Here is a 23,846-nt window from a genome sequence, read left to right on the forward strand (position 1 = left end):
ACCTTGATACACCTTTCGGAAGACTTAGAGTCTAACGAATATTTATGGAACTTAAAACTGATATGGATAAAAATGTTTTATCCATAAAGCTCGACTTGTTGAAATAACAAGTTCAAGGAGTTGACTACAATGAGGTGGTTTCACCGTAGCGATGCTTAAAGTCGGTTCGGGTTGAACTAGCAATTAATACATATTTCAATCATGAGATATGAAACATGGATGATAAAAGGATTTCCATCTGATGGAAATGAAAGCTAGGACTTGTATATGATACAGTCCAAAGTAATTTGTCGATCCAGAGGATGCTAGTAGGTATGCAAACTTCAGAGTTCCAGCAATGGACAGAAGAGAGCAAAATGGAGTTGGAATCTTCGTGTTTTGATGAAATGTTCAAAGGGGTTTTGACTTCATCAATGGGTAACGAAGATGCTTATAATTCAAGAAAGTAAGTGGGAGCATAATAATATTTCTAAAAATCTTATGTGCTTGGCACATTGGTAATTGGAAATAAATTTCTTGACACGAATTAGGACTTCATTTGAAAATAGTTTTTCGATGAAGTGCTTAGGCTAAATAGCCTCAATATTAGGCATGATGATCTATGGAGATAGATTTACCTAATGGGGCTAAGCAATGAATACATATTGACAAGATGCTAAAACCTTTTAGCATTTAAAACGCCAAGGAGTGATTCTTGCCAAAGTCACATGGAAAGAGTTTTTGCAAGACTCGGTGTCCCAAAACACTGATGAGTAAAATACATGATGGAGATTCCACACACTCTTGTGTTTGGATTAATCATGTATTCCATGGTATGTAAAATAACCAGATATGTCCGATACCCCCAAGGTGTTGCGAGTATGGATACCAAAGTGATCAAATTACTGATCATGGGACAACAGTGAAAGATGTCACAGAGTACTAGAGTAAGTACTGATGACATGGTTTTCTCGCAAGCAGAGATCATGAAGAGTTCGTTGTAAAATGTTACATCGATACAGTCTTCATCTTTTCTACATGCGATTTTCGATTTAAATTAAGGGTTTTGTGTAACACACAATGTGGTGGCACAGTTAGTTGGAATTTGTTCAAACTAGTTACTGTGGCGAATTCTATAACAAGGGCTAAGTATGTTGACGCTTTAGAAGCGACAAAGAAGATGTTGAATCATATAGTTCATTCATGAACTTAGTATGGTTCCAAGATGGCTTTTGACAATGGGACACTACTGCAGATAGTTGCTCCATAACTCAGTCTGAGGAATCCAGGTTCGACCTGTGATTCACATACATACAAAGCCAAGTCCACACAAAATATGAATTTTGTGAAAACGTGAAAACGTGAGGACATGCAAAGATACACGCGGAGCTGAAGTCGTCAGATCCGTTGGACATCAGGCTATACCACAAGCGAAGCATATTTACACCGGTGTGCCACAGGTCTAAAGTGCATTAGCATAAGCTAGATTATTGTCTCTAGTGCAAGTGGGAGTTTGTAGGAGATATGCCCTAGAGGCAATAATAAATGTTATTGATTATCTCCCTGTTCATAATTATGTTTATGTTTCATGCTATAACTGCTGTGGTTCTCGAGCCCGTATATCCATAAAGGCTCTAGGGAGAACCCATATGCACGTGTGGAATAATAAACGGTAAAATGTATTCCTAGTCGTACCTCTAATACTAGCTCAAGTGTTGCATGATGATTATGTTTTCCCAATCATGGGCATGTCTATGCCAAGCAACTTTGAGGGCACAATGTCAGGAAGGACATTTGTGTTGAATCGACCCGAATTGATGTTATGCTATGAGATCCATTCGTCACAAGTTAATGGTTTATAACACAGAGATAGTTAATGTTTGCATAATTCCTTAGACCATGAGAGTATTGAGTTTCTTCATGCTTGCTTCATGAACTTTGGGGTTTGTTAAACGTCATCCGTAACTGGATGGCTATTACGGCGGCTTACGGGTTCATGGGAAAGTATGTTAAGTAACTTGATAGCTCGAGATTGGGATTTGCTCCTCCGACGATGGAGAGATATACTCGGGCCCTCTCGGTGTTACGGTGTCCATCATCGTCTGGCCAGACACTTTGTGATTTGATCACGGGGATGCCGGAACACGAAACGAGAAAAGAGAACAAAACCGGTAACGAGGTAACTTGCATAGTGGACAAAGTGTTGGCCCACGGGGATGCAATAAATCTCACCTCAGGTGTTTGTGATATATCGTGAAGCAACAGGAATAGCTCACTGCAACTGGAGGTTCACTCGAATATTCATTCGTGTGGGTATAGGGGTCAATATGGGTGTCCACGGCTCCGATGTTGATCATTGATCGAAAGGGGTTCCAGGTCATGTCTATATTTCACCGAACCTATAGGGTCACACGCTTAAGGGTCATTTATCTGCTGAATACTAGACAGGGAGTCTGAGAGAAAAGCACCGAAAAAGTTTCGGACACCGGAAAAGTTTCGGACAGCGGAAAAGTTCCGCAGTGAGAGGTCACCGGATGAGTTCCGGTGAAACTGAAAAGTTGTTTCAGGGGATACCATAAAGTCAAATTGGTTTCGGCACATGCCTGATAATTCTTGGAGGGTGCCAGAATCATTCTGGAAGCTTTCTGGAATTTTCCGGGATAATAACCGGATATGCTCCGGAGCTGCCGGAACCACTTCAGATGCTTTTCGCAGATGGAAATCACTAAACCGGAATTGTTTTGGAACACGTTGAAAATAATTTTGGTGGGTACTGGAAATGTTCTAAGCCGACACAAATATTTTCAGTTCAAACGGACGCTGAAAAATGTCGTCGTGAATAGTGAAAATCAGCTTTATGGTTACTTTATGGAAAGCCACCTTTTGGGGCTTTGCTCCAAAAGATCTTGGGGATGACATGGATGGATAGGAGCCATTTTTTGGGCCCCTCATGGGGGTGTGGCCGGCCACATGGGGTATCCCCCCTTGGGGACCCTCTTGTTCATTGGTTTCACTCCTAGGTCCTTGTGGAAGGACTTCATTCATGTGCATTTTGGGTTTTTGTGTGAAACTACCCTACCCCTTGGGATATCCTATAAATAGAGGTGGAGGGGCAGCGCTCCACACTCACTCTTTCTCACATACATGCCATTGCAATGATCTGGCTTCTTCTCTCCCTCCCAGCGAAATAGTTTCGTAGAGCCGAAAGGTTGTCTGGGTTCCGGCAGGAACTAGTTCTGGACGGCGAAGCCCTACCGGATAGCTGACACCGTATGCGTGCAACTCTGTAGAGAGGTCGTAGTTTCGATCTTAGTGCCCTGAGGGGCTGTTCGAGAGTGCCTCCCGAAGGGCTGTCCAAGTGACGGTCCGAGTTCTGTGGGTCCTCCCGGAGGGCTGTCCGAGTGACCGTTCGAGTTTCGAAGGTCCTCCCGAAGGGCTGTCCGTGACACTGTCCGGGGGACTGTTCGACCGCCTCCCGGAGGGCTGTCCGTATGGTGGATGAGGGTATACATCCTCGCGGTTGGGAGGTTGTAAATCCTAGCTGCGGGGATCTGCACCGCCGATCGTCATCGACTCTACTTCCGCTGCGCTACGAGTCGGTAACGAAAAAGATCAAACCTTGTATGCAGTCTTCATAGTGGTCCTGGGCTGGTGCGTAGGTCGGAAATTTTTTGTTTTCTGCTGCGTTACCCTACAAGAACTTGAGGGAATATTTGTTCTACCTTTAGCTCCTCGTTGGGTTCGACACTCTTACTTATCGAAAGAGGCTACAACTGATCCCCTATACTTGTGGCTTATCAAGACCCTTTTCTGGCGCCGTTGCCAAGGAGCAATAGCCTGGTGTGAATATTCTCGTTTGTGCTTGTTTGCTTTATCACTAAATAGATTTTATTTGGTGTTCTAAGTTGTTCTCTATCTTTAGTTATGGATATGGAACACGGAATACCAAAAAAATTAGGTGTACTTTCTACTCATGGAGATGGGGAACCTCCTAAAACCCTCGATGCTCATTATGTGAAAGATATTATGCACTTCTTCAATAATCCTGAGAAAACCCCATTCAATTATATAGTGGGAGACACGTTGGATCAACGTGAATAATTTAGGGATTATATCTTGACTCAAAAAGGGAAACTGTTATGGGATCAAATTCATATGTTGCATTAGTATGCTCGGAATTTATGCTTGAGATATGATTATACTTGTTGCTCTAGGATGAAGGCTCTACACCTTCCCTTTTCTTGTAGATTTAATGATAATGAAACCTTGGCTTCTTATGCTAATGGTACATATGATTACTATGATGTGGAACGAATAGAAGAATTTGTTGCTTTTAAGGGTGCTTATGAAATTGAATCTTTATTTGAAAAGTATGAAGCTTTTGATGATGATGTTTATAGGCCTGAAAATTTTGCTATACTTAAATATTGTTGTGAGAATTATGAATACAATGCCGATATTGATGTGTTTATTGAGAAAGTCTCCGCTGTCCAATAAGAGACTAATATTTTGCAGGAAACTATTGAAGAACAAATTGATGACACTGTGAGCTCATTAGATGAAAAAGATGAGGAGGAGAGCGAAGAACAAAAGGAGGAAGAGAGGATTGATCACCCGTGCCCACCTTCTAATGAGAGTAACTCTTTATCCCATATATTGTTTAATTTCCCTTCGTGCTTACCGAAGGATGAATGCTATGATCCCTTGGATTCGTTTGAAATATCCCTTTTTGATGAACTTGATGCTTGGTATGCTTGTGGCCATGATGCCAATATGAATTATGCTTATGGAGATGAACTTGCTATAGTTCCTTATGTTAAGAATGAAATTGTTTCTATTGCACCCACGCATGATAGTCCTATTATCTTTCTGAATTCTCCAACTACACTACATCGGAGAAGTTTGCGCTTATTAAGGACTATATTGATGGGTTGCGTTATACTATTGCACATGATGATTTTGATAAATATAATATGCATGTGCTTGCTGCTCCTACTTGCAATTATTATGAGAGAGGAACTACATTTCCGCCTCTCTATATTTCCAATATGATAAAATTGCAAGAAATTGTTTATACTATGTATTGGCCTTTACTTGATGTGCATGAATTGTTCTTTTATGACATGCCGATGCATAGAAGAGAGTTAGACTTCGTTGTTGCATGATATATGTTACTTTGTGCCCACTACTAAATTATAAATCATTGTTAATTAAAATTGGCTTTGATATACCTTGGGATCCGGGTGGATCCATTACTTGAGCACTTTATGCCTAGCTTAATGGCTTTAAAAAAAGCGCTGCCAGGGGACAACCCAGAAGTTTTAGAGAGTAAATTATTTCTGTTGAGTGCTTTTAAAAAGTCTAAAAAATAAAAATAAAATGTGGAACCTAAAACTTTTTCAAAAATAAAAGCGAAGTGAGAAACATGAGCATTTTTAAAGTGGGAGCTAGCCTTGAACTTTGTTCATGCCCATGGAAACTTTGTGAACCTTGATTACAGAAACTTTTCAACAAAAATAATTACCCCCTTGTATAAATCCATTGTATTATAAAAATAATGTGCCAAGATTTTCCTTTAGGATGATTAGATTGCTTGTTTGGTATGTGCAGTGGAAAAATAGAAACTTTGGCTGTAGCGCGTGAATTTACATTTTTTTACTGTCAAAAGCTGCTGAAACTTTTTGCACAGTACTGCTATATAAATTGTTTATTTTATCCTAATGTTTCAGAATTTTTAGAGGTACAGAAGTATGGTTGATGTTCAGATTACTATAGACTGTCCTGTTTTTGACAGATTCTATTTTGATGCATTTTTTGCTCGTTTTGATGAAACTATCGATTGTATCGGTGGTATAAGCCATGGAAAAGTTATATTACAGTAGCTACAATGCAAAAATACGAATTGGTTTGCAACAGTACTTAAAGTGGTAATTTGCTTTATTATACTAACGGATCTCACGAGGGTTTTGTTAAGTTTTGTGTGATTGAAGTTTTCAAGTTTTTGGTGAGATCACGATGGATGAAGGAATAAGGAGTGGCAAGAACCTAAGTGGGGATGCCAGAGGTACCCCAAGGTAATATTCAAGGACTCCCAAGCAACTAAGCTTGGGGATGCCCCGGGAGGCATCCCCTCTTTCTTCTAACGATCATCGGTAATTTTACTTGGAGCTATATTTTTATTGGTCACATGATATGTGTAGATCTTGGAGTGTCGTGTGCTTTTTCTTTTTCTTTTAATAATGCACCATGATGGTATGAGATAGTCCTTGGTTGATTTATAGAATGCTTCATGCACTTCACTTATATCTTTTGAGTATAGCTTTATAGAATGCTTCATGTGCTTCACTTATATCATTTGAAGTTTGGATTGTCTGTTTCTCTACACATAGAAAACTGCCATTTGTAGAATGCTCTTTTGCTTCACTTATATTTGTTAGAGCGTGGGCATACCTTTTGTAGAAAGAATTAAACTCCCATGCTTCACTTATATCTATTTAGAGAGTTAACAAGAATTGGTCATTCACATGGTTAGTCATAAAACCCTACATAAAACTTGTAGATCACTGAATATGATATGTTTGATTCCATGCAGTAGTTTTGTGATATAAAGATGGTGATATTAGAGTCATGCTAGTGAGTAATTGTGGATTGGTAGAAATACTTGTGTTAAAGTTTGTGATTCCCGTAGCATGCACGTATGGTGAACCGTTATGTAACGAAGTTGGTGCATGATGTATTTATTGATTCTCTTCCTTATGAGTGGTGGTCGGGGATGAGCGATGGTCTTTTCCTACCAATCTATCCCCCTAGGAGCATGCGCATAGTACTTTGTTTCGATAGCTAATAGACTTTTTCAATAAGTATGTGAGTTCTGTATGACTAATGTTGAGTCCATGGATTATACGCACTCTCACCCTTCCATCATTGCTAGCCTCTTCTGTACCGTGCATTGCCCTTTCTCACATCGATAGTTGGTGCAAACTTCGCCGGTTCATCCAAACCCTGTGATATGATACGCTCTGTCACACATAATCCTCCTTATATCTTCCTCAAAACAGCCACCATACCTACCTATCATGGCATTTCCATAGCCATTCCGAGATATATTGCCATGCAACTTCCATCATCATCATATGCATGACTTGAGCATTCATTATCATATTGCTTTGCATGATCGTAAGGTAGCTAGCATGATATTTTCATGGCTTGTCCTTTTTTGATATCTTTTGCTATGCTAGATCATTGCACATCCTGGTACAATGCCAGAGGCATTCATATAGAGTCATACTTTGTTCTAGATATCGAGTCATAATATTGAGTTGTAAGTAAATAAAAATGTGATGATCATCATTATTAGAGCATTGTCCCAGTGAGGAAAGGATGATGGAGACTATGATTCCCCCACAAGTCAGGATGAGACTCCGGACGAAAAATAAAAAAAGAGGCCAAAAAAGGAGAGCCAAAAAAAAATGAGAGAAAAAATGAGAGAAAAGGAGAGAAGGGGCAATGCTACTATCCTTTTACCACACTTGTGCTTCAGAGTAGCACCATGTTCTTCATATAGAGAGTCTCTTGAGTTATCACTTTCATATACTAGTGGGAATTTTCATTATAGAACTTGGTGTGTATATTCCGATGATGGGCTTCCTCAAATGCCCTAGGTCTTCATGAGCAAGCAAGTTGGATGCACACCCACTTAGTTTCAGTTTGAGCTTTCATACACTTATAGCTCTAGTGCATTCGTTGCATGGCAATCGCTACTCCTTGCATTGACATCAATTGATGGGCATCTCGATAGCCCGTTGATTAGCCGCGTCGATGTGAGAATTTTTCCTTTTTTGTCTTCTTGACACAACCTCCACCATCATATTCTATTCCACCCATAGTGTTATATCCATAGCTCACGCTAATGTATTGCGTGAAAGTTGAAAAGGCTTGAGAACATTAAAAGTATGAAACAATTGCTTGGCTTGTCATCGGGGTTGTGCATGATGAAATACTTTGTGTGATGAAGATGGAGCATAGCCAGACTATATGATTTTGTAGGGATAACTTTCTTTGGCCAAGTTATTTTGAGAAGACATGATTGCTTTATTAGTATGCTTGAAGTATTATTGTCTTAATGTCAAATGATGGACTATTGCTTTGAATCACTCGTGTCTTAATATTCATGCCATGGTTAGATTACATGATCAAGATTATGCTAGGTATCATTCCACATCAAAAATTATCTTTTTATCATTTACCTACTCGAGGACGAGCAGGAATTAAGCTTGGGGATGTTGATACGTCTCCGTCGTATCTATAATCTTTTATTGTTCCATGCCAAAATTATACAACTTGATATACTTTTCACAACTTTTTATATTATTTTTGGGGCTAACATATTGATCCAGTGCCCAGTGCCAGTTCCTGTTTGTTGTATGTTTTTTGTTTCGCGGAAAATCCATATCAAACATAGTCCAAACACGATAAAAATTTACGGAGATTTTTTTGGAATATATGTGAATTTTGGGTAAAAGAATCAACGCCAGACGATGCCCGAGGGGGGCCACAAGGCAGGGGCGCCCCACGGGGTAGGGCGTGCCCTGGGCCCTTGTGGTCACCCCGTAAGGCCGTTGGTACCCTTCTTCCGGTGAAAGAAAGCTAATATCCAGATAAAAATTGTATTAACATTTCAGCCCAATCGCAGTTACGGATCTCCAGGAATTTAAGAAACGGTGAAAGGCGAGGAATAGTAAGCGCAAAAATAGAAGAAAACATAGAGAGAGATCCAATCTCGGAGGGGCTCCCGCCCCTCCGCCGTCATGGAAGTGAAGGACCAGAGGGGAACCCTCCTCCCGTCTAGGGGGGAGGTCAAGGAAGAAGAAGAAGGAGGGGGGCTCTCTCCCCCTCTCTCCCGGTGGCGTCGGAACGCCGCCGGGGCCATCATCGTGCCGACGATCTACACCAACAACTTCACCACCGTCATCACCAACTCTCTCCCCCTCTATGCAGCGGTGTAACACCTCTTCTCCCCGCTGTAATCTCTACTTAAACATGGTACTTAACGCTATATATTATTTCTCAATGATGCATGGCTATCCTATGATGTTTGAGTAGATCCGTTTTGTCCTATGGGTTGATTGATGATCATGATTGGTTTGAGTTGTATGTTTTATTATTGGTGTTGTCCTATGGTGCTCTTCGTGTCGCGCAAACGTGAGGGATCCCCGCTGTAGGGTTTGCAATATATTCATGATTTGCTTATGGTGGGTTGCTAGAGTGACAGAAGCTTAAACTAGAGTAAGGGGGTTGTTTGCGTATGGGAGTAAAGAGGACTTGATACTTTAATGCTATGGTTGGGTTTTACCTTAATGATCTTTAGTAGTTACAGATGTTTGCTAGAGTTCCAATCATAAGTGCATATGATCCAAGAAGACAAAGTATGTTAGCTTATGCCTCTCCCTCATATAAAATTGCAATAATGATTACTGGTCTAGTTATCGATTGCCTAGGGACAAATAACTTTCTTGTGACAAAAAGCTCTCTACTAAAACTAACTTAGTTGTTTCTTTATCTAAACAGCCCCTAGTTTTTATTTACGTGCTCTTTATTATCTTGCAAACCTATCCTATCACACATACAAAGTACTTCTAGTTTCACACTTGTTCTAGGTACATCGAACGTTAAGCGTGCGTAGAGTTGTATCGGTGGTCGATAGAACTTGAGGGAATATTTGTTCTACCTTTAGCTTCTCGTTGGGTTCGAAACTCTTACTTATCGAAAGAGGCTACAACTGATCCCCTATACTTGTGGGTTATCAGTGAGCTGCAGCAGCTAAATAAGCGCCCGCTGTTATAGTACAACATCGGTCATTTTGCTCCGGTTAGTAATAGCATCGCCATAGTTCATATAATGTTCAATTCCTAGTTTCTGTATGTTCAGAAAGGTACAGTTGTTCGGCCTAGTTCAAGTTTAGTTTAGCTCAAATTGTATGTTTGTTTAGGATTAATTTGAGATGATTTTGATATTACTTGGTTCAAATATATATGAAATTGTGGAGCGGCTGCTGTGCGGCTATCCTATTTTACATCATCTATTGGAGTGCTAATGTCCTGTTTTACATCATCAGTTCGAGTTGGAGGTTTTTTGTGATGTAAAGCCCACTTTTTGATGTTCTAAATTTTACTACGAACACTTCTGTATTTTACATCGTTTATTGAATATGCTCTTAGAGCTGACGATCAGGACGATGGAGCAGCTGCCACCCGGCCCGCCTGAGAGATTATCATGTCGCGTACGTATAGCCGCTAGATGGTGTTTAGATCTGCAAGGTACGTATGTATGGAGTCGTCTGTTAGTTCAATGCAAATCAAGTTTTGTTTGTCTCCTTTTTCTTGTGGGAATACATACTAACCTCGAGCAGTAGGAGTGTAGTACTACTTAAGTCAAGCGAATTAACTGATCAAAGTATTGCGGCATGAATGGAAGGAGCTGCCCTTGCCATTGAGTGGAGCTGCACACCATTCATCCAGGAAACCGACAGTGCAGTTGCCATCCGCCACAGTGCCTACAGCCACGCCTTCGACGATGTTGCGAGGCCCAACCGGTACCTTAAATCAAATTCTACCCACCACAACCTAAATGATGCATCACCCACAAAACAAGAAACCTAAATGATGCATCCAGTGATATACTGTGTGTATGTTTCTAAATGCAAAGCCTGAATGAGCCCGTCTAGCTACATAGGGTATATTTTTCTGCCTGGTCGACCTGGAACACGCGTGCCTGGTGAAACCAAGAAGCAAAATATTTGAAGTCCTAAACTTGACTGATTAAGCCCTGACAAAATGGTATGGAAATCAAACAGTTCAATTCATAGACAATGGTAGGCTGGATGCCTGACAAATCCTTGGATCAGAGGAGGTTATAGTTTGGTTCTCCTCTACAGAAACAATTCAGTTCACCAAATGGGGAAAACGAAAGCAACTAAGTTCACCTTAATTCGATTTATGCCGAGCACTACTGCTCCAGGATGAATAAGAGAGACATATAATGCAAACCATTGTAAAAAGAGTTTAAAACACGCTAGACGAACTAGGACGACAACGATGTTTGCCCAAAGGAGTCGGGAGACGGTGCCAAGCCGTTGAGGAGCCGCTCAACCTGCGCGATGACCTGCCTCCCATGGGCATACATGACCAAAGTGTCCCTGTTGAGCCTATGCACGTCCACGATCACTTTGAACTGCCAATCGTTCACCACGTCAATCATCTGCCGCACCACACAGTTTGCATACTGGTGGATTATCATGCCATACATGGCCAGGCAACCACACAAGATTAGTCATGTGTATTATGTCTCTCTAGGGATGTCGAGTAACATCGGTAAGATCTCAAGAGCCACATACCACGAGATGATCTGCAGTTTGACCACTGCCAGCAGAAAGGATCTCATTTATGAGAAGCTTGCAATCGTGGTAGCTGCCATAGATTAGGCACTTCTCAATGACTTTGGAAGAGTGCTTCTGGTGGCTCATCTGTACTATTCTCCCAGCAAATTTCAACATAATAATTTGTCGATGACGAGGTCCTCCATGCTCCACAATGTACTGCAACATGTCGATAGAACACAAATGTGAATTGTTTGTTTAGCTGCGACATTATTTCATCAATTACAAACCACTACACACTTTACCTGCACAACATAGTTTCCATATGGGTCTACAGACAACTCCCTTACGCAATCGAGAATCTCCGTGATAAACCTGTCCATAATTTGAGGATCCTTGCAGAACTCCAGCATTTTCTAAGAAGATCATGAGGATGGGAGGAATAGTTAGTGAGCAAGGTACAAACAAACGTCGAAAGATAGGAAGCGGTAAAAAGTGTAATGCCCAAACTAACAACCTGAACCACATGGCATCCATAAGGATGTGTGGATAACATCTTGGCCTTGCCACATAGCCGTCTATAGATGAATTGGATATATTGTGGCTGCACACACTCCATGCATTTCTGAATGGCATGGTTTGCATGTTGATCGCAGATACATTTGAATAGATTGCTATCAAGCTCCGTGGCCATTTCTATTTGTTGATCAATGTCGCTTATTTCAAAAGCCTGAACAAAGAAACACCCTCAGTGACCAAGCTCGCAACAAAACAATATGGCATACCAGGGTAAAAACTTAAAACATAATGAAACATAATGAGTTTAAACTATTTATGCATTTGACATTATATTATATTTATAGCAGAAGTTATCTAAGATAATGAACATATTAACAAGAGAATAAATGAGAATGAATGGTTTGACTAAATTACATATTATATCTTCAAAGTAGAGGCCTTCCCAATATAAAAGTGCACTTTTGCAATCTACAAGCACACCTTCATTCCTTCCATCGTGTGTTAGAGAAGTGATAGTGTTCAGCTTACCTTCTGGATCACCCGACAACCATAGAGATGAAGGCTTAGGTCTAACACATGTCCCATTAGATTAGCAAGTAGTATCCTGAAGTAGACTGCTGGTCCATGCTCAAGAAGCTACAAAAAAATTTAGAACGTAAGTATAGAAGTTTATGTCCGATTAATCTCAACATCCTTAATTAGAGACTCAATGTACAAAATTCTACAGGAATTGGAGGAAGAAAACCTTTTGGATAACATAAGTGGGAAAGGCATCAGTGGCTAGTGTAAGGATGTGAGGCGTGATTTCTTTATATAGCATAACTATCTCTCCAGTAGTTGCTTCGTCAAGTTTCTGCCGTATAAAGCAGCTCCCAATTGGGTCAGCACTGCATGTAAAATACAACAAAGGGTAATGGATGGTTTACCATATAAATGTCACAATTTCTTTAATGGACGCGTAGCACAGTAGGAGGCATAACCTTAAGAATATACTGACTGAAACTGATGCTTATTATTTACTTGTGATATCTTAACAAGGTAAGAATGAAGATAAGGTTGCATGAGTTATGTGCACCTGAGAGAAGGCACGTGACCCTTGACATTGATTAGCCGCATAGAGTGGTTTACTGGATTCTTGATCAGCTGAAGAATTGAATTGACCTGGGAATTCCCAGGAGCATTTATATTTGGCACATTCCCTCCAGAACATGTCATCTCAACGACGAGAGCGTAGTGATTCTTCAAAGCCTTAGGGGACTGATGCCATAGTCTGCAGGATAGTTCCTGATCTGGGTCAATCAACACACGAAGGCATGCCTCATGCATCGCCATCATATTAGCAAAATTACTAGGGACACTCCTTGAAGAAGATGATGATGATTGTGCACGCAGATCTTTAATGACATCCATATTCCGTAGTGGATTTTGGGAGTGTAGCCCGGTATAATCCTTCACTACACTCTTTGTAGAGGCAGAAGAGTTCACATGCTGAAATGGATCTACGTATGTGTCGCCAATTTGGGGCAACTTATGATTGTGTAGAGTCGACTCTTCTTTGCTCTTTGGATCATCCTGAAAAGGAAACATCAATTTATTATTTCCATTATGGGGAGCACCCACGGTGCAAATATTTCCAATAGGTAAAACAACAATGACAATGAACAACAACCATCAGTTACTAACTCATGATCATATGGTAGTTTCATGGGTAAATTCCATCCATATTTCAGATATATGATACTGGTCATTGCTCTCTGCTCAGTGGACCGCACTAAGTGTAGAGTCCACAACAGTAAACTTTCCTCAATGCAAATTTTATCTACAATAATCAGTATTTCAAATTTCAAGACAATAACAAAAACTGAAAAATATTTAGGTTTTTTGGGCAAAGAATTACCATGTCGTGTATTATAGAACAAATGTAGTGTTGCCGGATTAAAATCAAGAAAAAATGTAGGTAACTTGAGCAATAAAATCAACCAATCACACAACATCAGTTTTAATCATGCTAAACCAATTTGTCCTGCAATCTTAAAAATTTGAAAAAATTGACCAAAAGTAGTGGAGAGCACTAGTGCACTGTAACTTCCATATCAATCGACCAATTAATCTAGTAATCGAACAAATTGCAATGAAAAAATTTCGAGCATAACAAAGGAAATGCATGGTGCCCGTCACTATGCTTATCTCATAGCACCCCAAGTAACAATTGAGACGAAAATTTCTCACAATTATAAATGGAGGGAGGTGATTCACCACTGTTTGATAAGAAAAGAATCATCCATGAGCTCATGATGATGCAATCGACGTCCCTCCCGTATGGTACCACTGGTTCCTCCCTTATCTAGGCATGTGCATGGTGGAGATGTCGTACGGCAAGAGACGCATGACAACATGTTGTGACAATGTACCATCACAATGCGGAATGTATCTTAATCTTTGCCCCATCGAAATTCATGGGGAAGGCAGCTCCCATCGTGGAGTATGGTGAGATAAAGAAATATGGAGCAAGGCAGTGAAAAAATAGGGAGAGATCTCGGCAAAAGATACAAATGATAAGAGATGAGAACCATCTAGCAACAAAAGACTGTTAATGAAATGCAAGGCCTCATCATGGGTCAATTCGATTGTTTATGGACCAACCACCTAAGTGAAAAATCATTATGTATCCTTCAAAAAGTATTTCATATCCTAACACAAATGTATGGTTGCTCGTGTTATTAAGAGAAAATGAAAATCTGCTCCTTGAAGAACTACAAGCACAACCTAAATAGCGAGGGTCATGTGTGTAGAGACCTTAACATTCCTTCTTCATAATTTATCCCAAAGACAAGCACGACAATGCCTTTTTAGATTCATAAGGAACATGAATAAAAAGAACAAGAGATTGAGGTCTATTTGTACAAATTCAGATTGTTGATTCGGCAAATTTATGATCAACCTTCTTTATGATGACTCTGGTGTAACCTTAGTTGTTTACCAAACACCGTCCTTAGATCTCCGATGGATGGTTTCCGGATGAGGATTAGGAAGATTATGTGGACATCGATAATCGATGGGCAATGAGAAATGGAATACAATAACTCAACATGAAGCATACATGGCGGAAGTAAGGGGAGGATTGTGATTTGTGAATAATAGGACAGAAGAGAGGACTACCTATAGAGGCAACGATTTTGATGTGGAGAAGGTAGGGCAACTATGAGATCAAGGGAGATGCAATTGAATTTATTTATTTATTGAGGGGGAGATGCAGTTGAATAGGGAGACTCTTGAATATGAGGGAACAAATCTAGCACTACCTACTCATGGCCATGATGGGTAGCCTATGTATAGATAGGTACTGTGCATGGTTTGGGACGTAGTATTTTTGGCCTACCAATTCACACGTCTCTATAGTCATACTGAGGCACTAAGCCCACTAACCCAACCCATGAAGAATTTGAGAGATGACTCACAACATTGATTTAGTTTATGATTGCTACACCAAATCAGGGTGTGGTTTGGACACTAAATTTAAGTGAGCATGGTTGCAATTTGCAAGCAGTGACCTTCAACGGGGACCGGCCATTGAGAGGCTTGTGATGCTAAAATCAATATAAATTCTCTATGGGTGGGTTGGTGTGGTAAATTCTATAGTGGAATCATGGTAGTTGAGAATGTTTTAGCATGTCACATTAGGCTTTTGTTCATTTGAAAACCACAAATGTGAATAGTTAGTATCTCGAGTTTTATAGGAAATAATTGATGTGATGATGGTGTATTAAGTCACGTAAAAGCTATGTTCCATACATGCCATTGGTCTTATAATGTCGCCTTGTTATAAGATGTTTCATAGAAGCAAACCCCGATAGTGCCATGCATATCGTAACTTTTACGATGAAAATTAAAATATGGAACAAAATGTATACTTGGCCTTTTTAAAAATAAAACTATTAACAATACTTCATTCTTTGCCATGAATTATTCCATTCTAATTGAACAATTTCTTGTAGTGCTTTTGTACCATGACATTTTTAACGAGGTAATTTTTAAATCAATTTTTCATAAAGAGTTTCTGTGAAGGGAGTTTTTAGAGAGATAAACGCACCATTGGTCACTCAACTGTCGCGAGATGAGCACATTGGTCACACTTCTCTCAAAATGTGATGAACTAATCACATTGGTTTATTTCATGACCGAACTGGTCACTCCGTCATTTCCAATCATAACGGGGTTGAGGTGGCGTGCTGACTTGGCATGGGGCCCACAGTGCAGTCTCTCAAGAGGCTTTTAATTTGTAGAAAACATCTTGGAAAGATGTTGAGCTCCCTTTCCCCTTGATTGCCAAATCGAGCACCAAAATCCTGACCCTATGCAGGCAGCGACGACAGCGGCACTGGAAGGTACCCTGCACGGCTGTGTGGACCATGTCGGTTAGGCGTCTCCGGCGCGACTAGGACGAGGAGGTGTGACCATAGGTGACATCTATTGTTTGGTGAGATGGGCGGCGCCAGTGGGCTGAAGCACATGAGGGAGAAATGGAAGCCGATGACTGTGTGCCATTGGTGACCGAAGACAAGCTCTCAGGTAAATAAACCAAGTCCTCTCTCGAGCATATATGCATGACTTCTCAAGTTTTGCGCAGCAAGATTTCATTTTTAGGAGGAGTTTTAAGAATTCGACTTTCGGCTACAACAATACCATCTTGACACTGAGTTCAATGGTGCGGAGCACAAGGCAGACAAGTGCATTCACCTACTTGATCCTGCTTGTCGTGTGGCAAAATAAGGTAGTGACATTGTTCGAATGTTTTTGGGGTACCAATTTGAGGTAAATTGTTTGATCTCATCCCAAAATTCTCTTGACAAAATCAAATCCAGCTATGAATATTTTTTCAAAAAGACCAAAGGAATATGGTATTAATTTGATACCATGTTCTGTCTAGCAGTGAATCAAGTACAACTATGAATATTCAGTACAATGAGTAGGCATGATGCATGTTCTCCTATTTGAAATTGAGCACATGTAGTTTGTTACTGAGTAAATTCGATGGTGTAGGCCTATTCATCTACGTCATTGAGGGCGGCAAAGGCACCCTCGCTAGTCACCCTATGCTCCTTGGCAGCAAGGCGCTCTGCTTCGGCAGCCTGATGCCGGATCGCCTCGGCCTGTGTAGTAGAAAGAGACGATGTGAGCACCGCCTGGTTGCGTTGTTGTTGTGTACCATGTGGGCCTCCTATTATTGCACGGTGAGCACATACGCCTCATATCGCGGGCCTTGGCAGCCCAAAAATTACCTTCCTGGTAGGAAAGAACTTATCATGCTCACTGCCACCGATGTTGTTGTGCAGCTATGCCTACATCACCTCGAGTGCCTCCTCTTCCTCAGCATCTTCCTGCTCAATCTTCTGATGGTTAGCAGAGAGCTCTGGCGCTGCTGGCTCGATGTTGGAGGAGTTGTAGTAGCCGCCCATGCTAGAGGATAAGTTGGATGTGTCGTATTTGGAGCGGCCCATGCCAGACGAGAAGTCTCCCAACCCGGGTGCTGGGCGGCAGTGCCGTTGTGAAGCACCCATCAATGGAGTCCCACGAGGTGAGAAGCTTCCTTACCACCGTGCTAAATGAGAGTAGGACTGAGCATTCGTGTTTCTTGGCTATGGAAAAATCATGTGTTCTGATGTCATCATAAAATGAGCTGACCATGGCAGGAGTGGGAGTGGGCGATATCGGGAAAAGAACATTAGCGGGAATAGGTGATGGTGGAAAGATGGAAATGGTAGGAGTAGGCAATGGTGGGAAGGCACAATGGGTATGGCGGCGCCGCATGTATCCTCTGCTAACTTGCGTACGAGAGGTGGAGTAGAGCAGAGATGAACATATGAGAGAGATGATAGAGGAGGATTTTCAAAAGACCCCCCCCCCCTCTAAGATTAAACTCAAGGGGTGCATTACAAGAAATTGAACGCGAAGTAAATGTCCCCTGAGCTCAGCTTGTTTCCAGGGTGTTTTCTGCAAACTAAACACCTCCTGAGCGACAGCACTATCGTCCCCACGCTAAGTCACCATGCCACATCCACACGGATAATGGTTGAGTATGGCTGAGTGGCTAGTTCGCTCATAAAACACCCAAAGTGATCGGTTCGTCACATTTTGAGAGAAGAATGACCAATGTGCTGATCTCGTGAGACTGCAATGACCAATGGTTTGTTTATATCTTTTGTAAATATTAATTAATATGAAGTATATACACTCCTTCAAAACATATCACAAGAGATGACTTAGGTACTAGACACACAGTTCGTTTCCCCTAGATTCACACTAGGCTTTGCATCCGACGGTATGCTTCAAATGAATGAAATGTATTTTCTTTCTAGGAACAATTCTCATCTTGACAACACCATTAGCTCTTTAAATCTCTTATCACTTGAATCTCACAACTAAACACAATTACTTAACTCAATACATTATTCAACACTACAACACAATGTCTGTTAATGTTACATAAGTTCCCGATTGATTGGGAATGTCCTAAAAATACGCATCAATTTGGATGTTCTGAAGGGAGCTCACTTAAATTAAAATTGTGGTTAATGATCCTTGATGTCTTTCACATCATAGAACAATGCTTGCATCCTTGGTACCTGATAATGGCATAATTGTGACTCGCGGAGATTCTTCCATGTCCTACTCATATTGATACATCTGAAGCAAGCATGGCTAGAAGCTTAACTCATAATCCAAATGCAGCCATCCCAGCTGGTATAACCATACAAGATATTCAATTACACTTGAATAGAACTAATACAATTCAAAGCATCTTGATACATGTTTTACTTATTAATAGAGTAACAATATGGACACAGGGTGTATGCCCCTGGTCTCTAATCACAGAGTTGCAATCACTACAACTAGCCACCACTTTTGACCACACAAGGTGACCACTTGGTGCTTCCTTGGCAGAGTATAATATTTTAGTTAATCACTGCAACTGGACCAACTAAAATACTAACTACTAACGGTTGAACCACCGCTAGCTTCAACAAGTAGGCTTTGGGAACCAAAGCATGAATTTGGGGTTTCTTTCATCCTTTGGGTATGCTGAGAAATAAGGCTTCAAAGAACAAGCCATGCCTTACATTAGAATACCCCCGAAAGTAGGTTTTGGGCATTTAAGCATGCCTTTAAGGCATTGCTCATGTACCTATTGAGGATTTTGACTCTTGATGCCATTGTGAACTTTAACTTAACATACTTGGGCTAAAGGTATGCATCCAAGTAGCTTGTTTACCCCTTTTGATCAACTAGGGTGCCTTTAGAGGTTGTGCTTCGTTAACCGTGAATGGGCTAACCTTTATTGTCTCACTTCAAGTGCTTCATGTTTCTATAAATAATGGTGTCAAGGACACTGTAAGCACATGCTAAGAGACAAGCACAAGGCTATGACTCAATGTTTGCCATGATGATCTGCCCCCTATGGCATGAGCGGAAATCTAGGGTCTCCTTGAATGTGTTGACTGATAACAAGCCTTCGTCACAATTCACACACGAAATGGAGGAGAAGAACCAGACATGACTACTTTTTTAATGTTAAGAGAAAATCTAAGATGATTGCACTAATCGAGCACATTGCAGGAATGGGTACTTGGTTGCAGTGCATACCTAAAACAACCAAATATATATTGATCTAGTGTCATGAGGTGGTCTATCCCTGTTGATGGCTTGGAGTCTGAAATGCGCACCAAACTAGTGCGGTTCTGCGATATATGGTTCCATACCCCCAATCGCTTGGCACCTTCACTTCACGTCGAGGACGTTGATGGAGCTACCACCAGGCGATTGCGCAGTCGTGACCTCCATCTTTGTGGCACTTAAGATACATGCATTTCAGGATCCTCCATCTGCGCTTCAATTGTCATATCACCAACTTGCCACCGCCACCCGCCACCAATTATAAGGAGAAATTGATATGCCCCCGTCTTTGCACGTTCCTTGATGATTTGTTATTTCTTCTGTTGTAAGTTGTAACATGTTGTTTTCCCCCATCCACCTTAGACCTTGACTATTTGATATTTTATTAACTTTTTGACACTGTCTCGATATGTGAGGCAATAATTAGGCAGAAATGTCCCTAGTAATCTTTGTTCCCCACCCAACCTTTCTGCATCTCCTAATCTCCGCTTACTCAACCAAACTAGAGTAGACCATGGCATCAGAGGTCTTTAGGATGAAGGCAACAAAGCCCCCTAGGGTGAGGTAGGACATAGAGGTGTTGGAGAACGTACACCGCAACATGGTCGATTAGTATGGTGAGGTTTGTGTGGGGTCGGCTCCTTGTATGCGACCTTATCTCCTTATAGCGACTATCAATAGGCAATAGAGCATTGCTCGAAATGCAGTTAACAGAGCTGAATGGTGCAACCCTTTCGGCAATGAGCGCGACAAGGTCATTGTCAGAGGGTGGTACGCATGGGTCCCATGTGACAGCACATCAATGTGACATCGACGCATCAAGAGACATCATTCGCCCTTTGCAGCACTATCCCGATATACCGTTTGTGAAGTATATTGAACGCGGATCGACACGCGTCCTTTCGCCATCGAATTTGTGGACGGTGTATCCCCTAGCTTAGTCAGAATTGGATGGATGAAATTAGAGAAGGGATTTTCCGTCCACACCACTGCCAAGGTCCCCGCATCCATGTAGGTCACCACCACCGTGCCTTAGCTCCGTCGGAGGTGGAGCAGGATGAAAAACTAAATTGAGCTTTACTAATCTGCACTATTGGCCTGATTAGAAGATCTTCCATTTCACCAGGTCGGCTACTTCTGATCCATAAAGGAAGAAAATGAGCGATCCAACAATTATTCTCTAAACCAAATGGTCCAACACTAGGATATTTTCTTTCTTCTCCTCATTTGGCGGGAACACAAGGCTCTTTCCCCTTAGGAGAGAGCATCGAAGGATATGTATTAGTATCGAAAACCTTACTACAAAAATTCCCGATAAGTACCTTAGGTATGGACCAAAAAATATCCTTTTTAAATGTAAAACTAGTTTCCAAAATAATTTGATTCACTAGGCAACCACATCTGACGTAGCTAATAAGCAACCTACCATAGTAGTAATCCGTGGTAACTATAAATTATGGTGGAAAACATATCTTGCTCTCATTGAGTAGGAGTATATATGTATAACGAAATTGCTCCATGCACGATCCCTGTGCCCGACGTATGCACGACAGAAAATCCAGAAGCCGGTGGTCTTTCCATTAGACGTATGTCCGGCCGGATTTCAACCATCGTGCGTGAGTCGTCTGATTTATGTCGTTCGTATAACACGACTCTATGTATAAAGTGACACCATTAATGATGTACCAAATAATGAGTATATCATAGTACGATACAGCTGGGAACCTAATAATATTCTTTTGTATGGAAAATTATTTTCTTTAGTAAGAGCTAGGGTGTCTTATCTGGGGTAATTAACAAGCAACCCCGGCCCAATACAGTAAATCATGTGGAAAATTCCACTACCATTAATTGGTGCCAACTATATGTATAGAAGTACTAATACAATAGAACTAGGACTCCCTGGCGAATCTAGGCAAACAGAAGTGGTCAGATGCAAAAAAAGACAGAAGTGGTCCCCTGGCAGTTTTCACTGCATTTGAGGGGTGTGTGGGGCTGGCAGTTTTAGAAACTGTCGTGGTAGTTCTTTCCATTAGGGGGCATTTTTTTTGGATTTTTTGGCCAAAAATTGCAAATCGTGGGATGGAGATTGTGCAGCCAAGAGGGGAGGGGTTCGCTGGGGTTGGTCTCCAGGGAAGTATGATTTGACAACTTATTTAATGGGAAACAGAGAGTTACCATATCTCAATCTAGATATGATTTTCACACCAAAACCAAAATACTCATATATTCTCTCTCATAAGACGCATTAAATGAGAGATCTTTTAGACACAACAATAATATACAATCCACCCGAGGGGCTATATCTAAACAAATATTAAATATATATGATATAGTTTATGATGTTTGTGTAAAGAATTAATATACGGGTGTAAATGTATTACTCCGTATACTCCTTTACCTATCAATATGCATATATAGCAGTAAATTAATTATCAGTTTTAAATAGGATGCATGATATGAACTGTAGATTTAAACAATGATATGCGGGGCTGGCATAAATAAATAATTAATTACCTGCTCATCTAAGAAGCTGAGGAAAAGGCTCCTGTCACGTTGACGGCTGCCAAGAGCAATGGTGGCAGCATCATCCTCCCATATCTCTTTGCCGCTGTCTATCCCGCTGCTACGATGAAACTGGGATGCCGTTCGCACATAATCGTCAATGGCCTTGGATTTGCCTTTGTTATCCATCTCTCTGTAAAATTTTACACATTGTCAGCGTGTAAAAACATGGTTCTTTTCCACACAGCAAAGCCACATGCACAAGTTTAGTCCATTCAAACAAACAAGAGCAAGAAACATGTTTGCACCCAAAATAAGCGAACATGTACCAGTACGAAATTCAGATCTAATTAGCTACAAGTAACAAGTCCAAGAAAACATGATAGATCTAGATAAAATATGTGCAAGATAATACAAGGGAGTTGTAATCAGTGAAAAGAAAATTAACTACGCACAAGATCTGATCTAAACTCTTGTATTCCATATTTAGCCTAATTATTCTGATTCAAAGGAACACAAGCATGAATTCAACGACAAAAAAGGATCACAAGCATGAATTCAACATGTACGCTTAATAAAGATGGGCCAGAGAAAAATATATAGCGACTGAAAAAAGTCAGATCTAGCACAAGAAACATCAACGATAGGAGACATGGATTAGATCTAGAGTAGTTAAGAAGCACAAGATATGGAGTGCATACAACTTGCCTTGCGTGAAATTGAAGGAGAGCCCGGTGGAGTATACAAGTAGTAGAGGATCTTCCGTGGTTCAACGGAACACCACCAATATGCAATTAGTCCATGTTGTAACCAGAAGAGGATGTTCTCGGGTTCAAAGGAAAACGAGTAGAGCCCGGAGGAGGAGTATAGCGAATGACTTTTTTGAGAATGTGATTGTGGGAGCGAGGGAGATATAAACCGGGGGAGGGGAGGTGCATATACGTTTCAACTGGAGAGTTGCCACGTGTATGCCAAGCCAGAGATTAGGCGTACGTTGCTAGTATCAGTGTATCACTACCAACGCGGCCGAATTGCTCGGTTGCTGCTGCTATCGCGCTGCTTTCCAGCCGTCCACTGCAGAAAAGGACACAATAAAATATATGTTTCATAGACGCTTGTGTCTTTATGCATATATACTTACAACTATCACGGTACACTGCTTTGAATAAAAAATCCAAGAAATTACAAGGTAGTAAGTAATATAACTAGTAAATCGTACGTGCAATGGGCATCGATATCAGGTCGATATCAGGTAGGGTATTAATTGAGAGTTTTAAAAAAGATAGTATTAAATATATGCTGATATTAGGTAGGACATTTTTGAAGGAAATACGAGATATTAATTACAGTTTAATTATGTTGTTACTGATAATGTCAATATTTGGGATGGTATTGATTACACGCTAAATATGTGGAGGGCTCACCATTGAAGCAATCTAGGTCGTTGGATGCATATGATTTGATGGTTGACTTCAGGAGCTAATGAAACTATTTTGGTAAAATTCAATTCTCTCATTTCCTCGGTATGTCAAAAGCAGGTCTGATTACACCTATTCCTAATCCTAAATAGAATGTAAGGACGTAGGGATTTCTATGTAAACATAGTATCCTATTTCCATAGGCTCGAATGACCCCTTCTCATAATAAAAATGTGTATTAGTTTGATCCCCCCCCGGTCTTTTAATGGTGGTATAGATTAAGAATTACAGTAAATTCTTTTGAAAATAGCTTCTTCGTAGTATCAATCTTTGGAAGATAAAATACCACCATGTAAAAAGATTGCAATCAGACTGGTGTC

The 23,846-nt window shown here is 40.8% G+C and overlaps 1 protein-coding gene across 2 annotated transcripts; it reads right to left on the reverse strand.

The window, feature by feature from the left end:
* Positions 1–11,058: 11,058 nt before the first annotated feature.
* On the reverse strand, positions 11,059–22,926 carry LOC123049745 (pumilio homolog 1). 2 transcript variants are annotated; one of them, XM_044472627.1, is made up of 9 exons: positions 22,757–22,926; positions 22,061–22,241; positions 12,948–13,444; positions 12,618–12,759; positions 12,401–12,508; positions 11,871–12,083; positions 11,659–11,769; positions 11,373–11,572; positions 11,059–11,278 (listed from the first exon to the last, which is right to left on the reverse strand). In XM_044472627.1, the coding sequence occupies exons 2-9, from the start codon at positions 22,235–22,237 to the stop codon at positions 11,059–11,061; spliced, it is 1,668 nt and encodes a 555-aa protein (XP_044328562.1). In that variant the 5' UTR covers positions 22,238–22,241; positions 22,757–22,926. The 2 variants fall into 2 exon arrangements, 1 of the variants encoding a protein (XP_044328562.1); XR_006423647.1 differs by lacking the exons at positions 11,059–11,278; positions 11,373–11,572; positions 11,659–11,769; ... (3 more) ...; positions 12,948–13,444; positions 22,757–22,926 and adding an exon at positions 18,271–18,610.
* Positions 22,927–23,846: the final 920 nt, after the last annotated feature.

The sequence above is a fragment of the Triticum aestivum genome, chromosome 2D (assembly GCF_018294505.1).
Source record: "Triticum aestivum cultivar Chinese Spring chromosome 2D, IWGSC CS RefSeq v2.1, whole genome shotgun sequence".
Taxonomy (NCBI): domain Eukaryota; kingdom Viridiplantae; phylum Streptophyta; class Magnoliopsida; order Poales; family Poaceae; genus Triticum; species Triticum aestivum.

What these genes read in the sequence shown, in the direction of transcription:
- LOC123049745 (XM_044472627.1), bottom strand. Translation starts at nt 22,237, where the DNA reads ATGGATAACAAAGGCAAATCCAAGGCCATTGACGATTATGTGCGAACG. An exon ending in TCAGCTTCTTAGATGAGCAG is followed by an intron (nt 13,445 to 22,060) that starts GTAATTAATTAT and finishes TTTCCTTTTCAG; the next exon opens with GATGATCCAAAGAGCAAAGA. An exon ending in ATGGATGCCATGTGGTTCAG is followed by an intron (nt 11,770 to 11,870) that starts GTTGTTAGTTTG and finishes TGATCTTCTTAG; the next exon opens with AAAATGCTGGAGTTCTGCAA.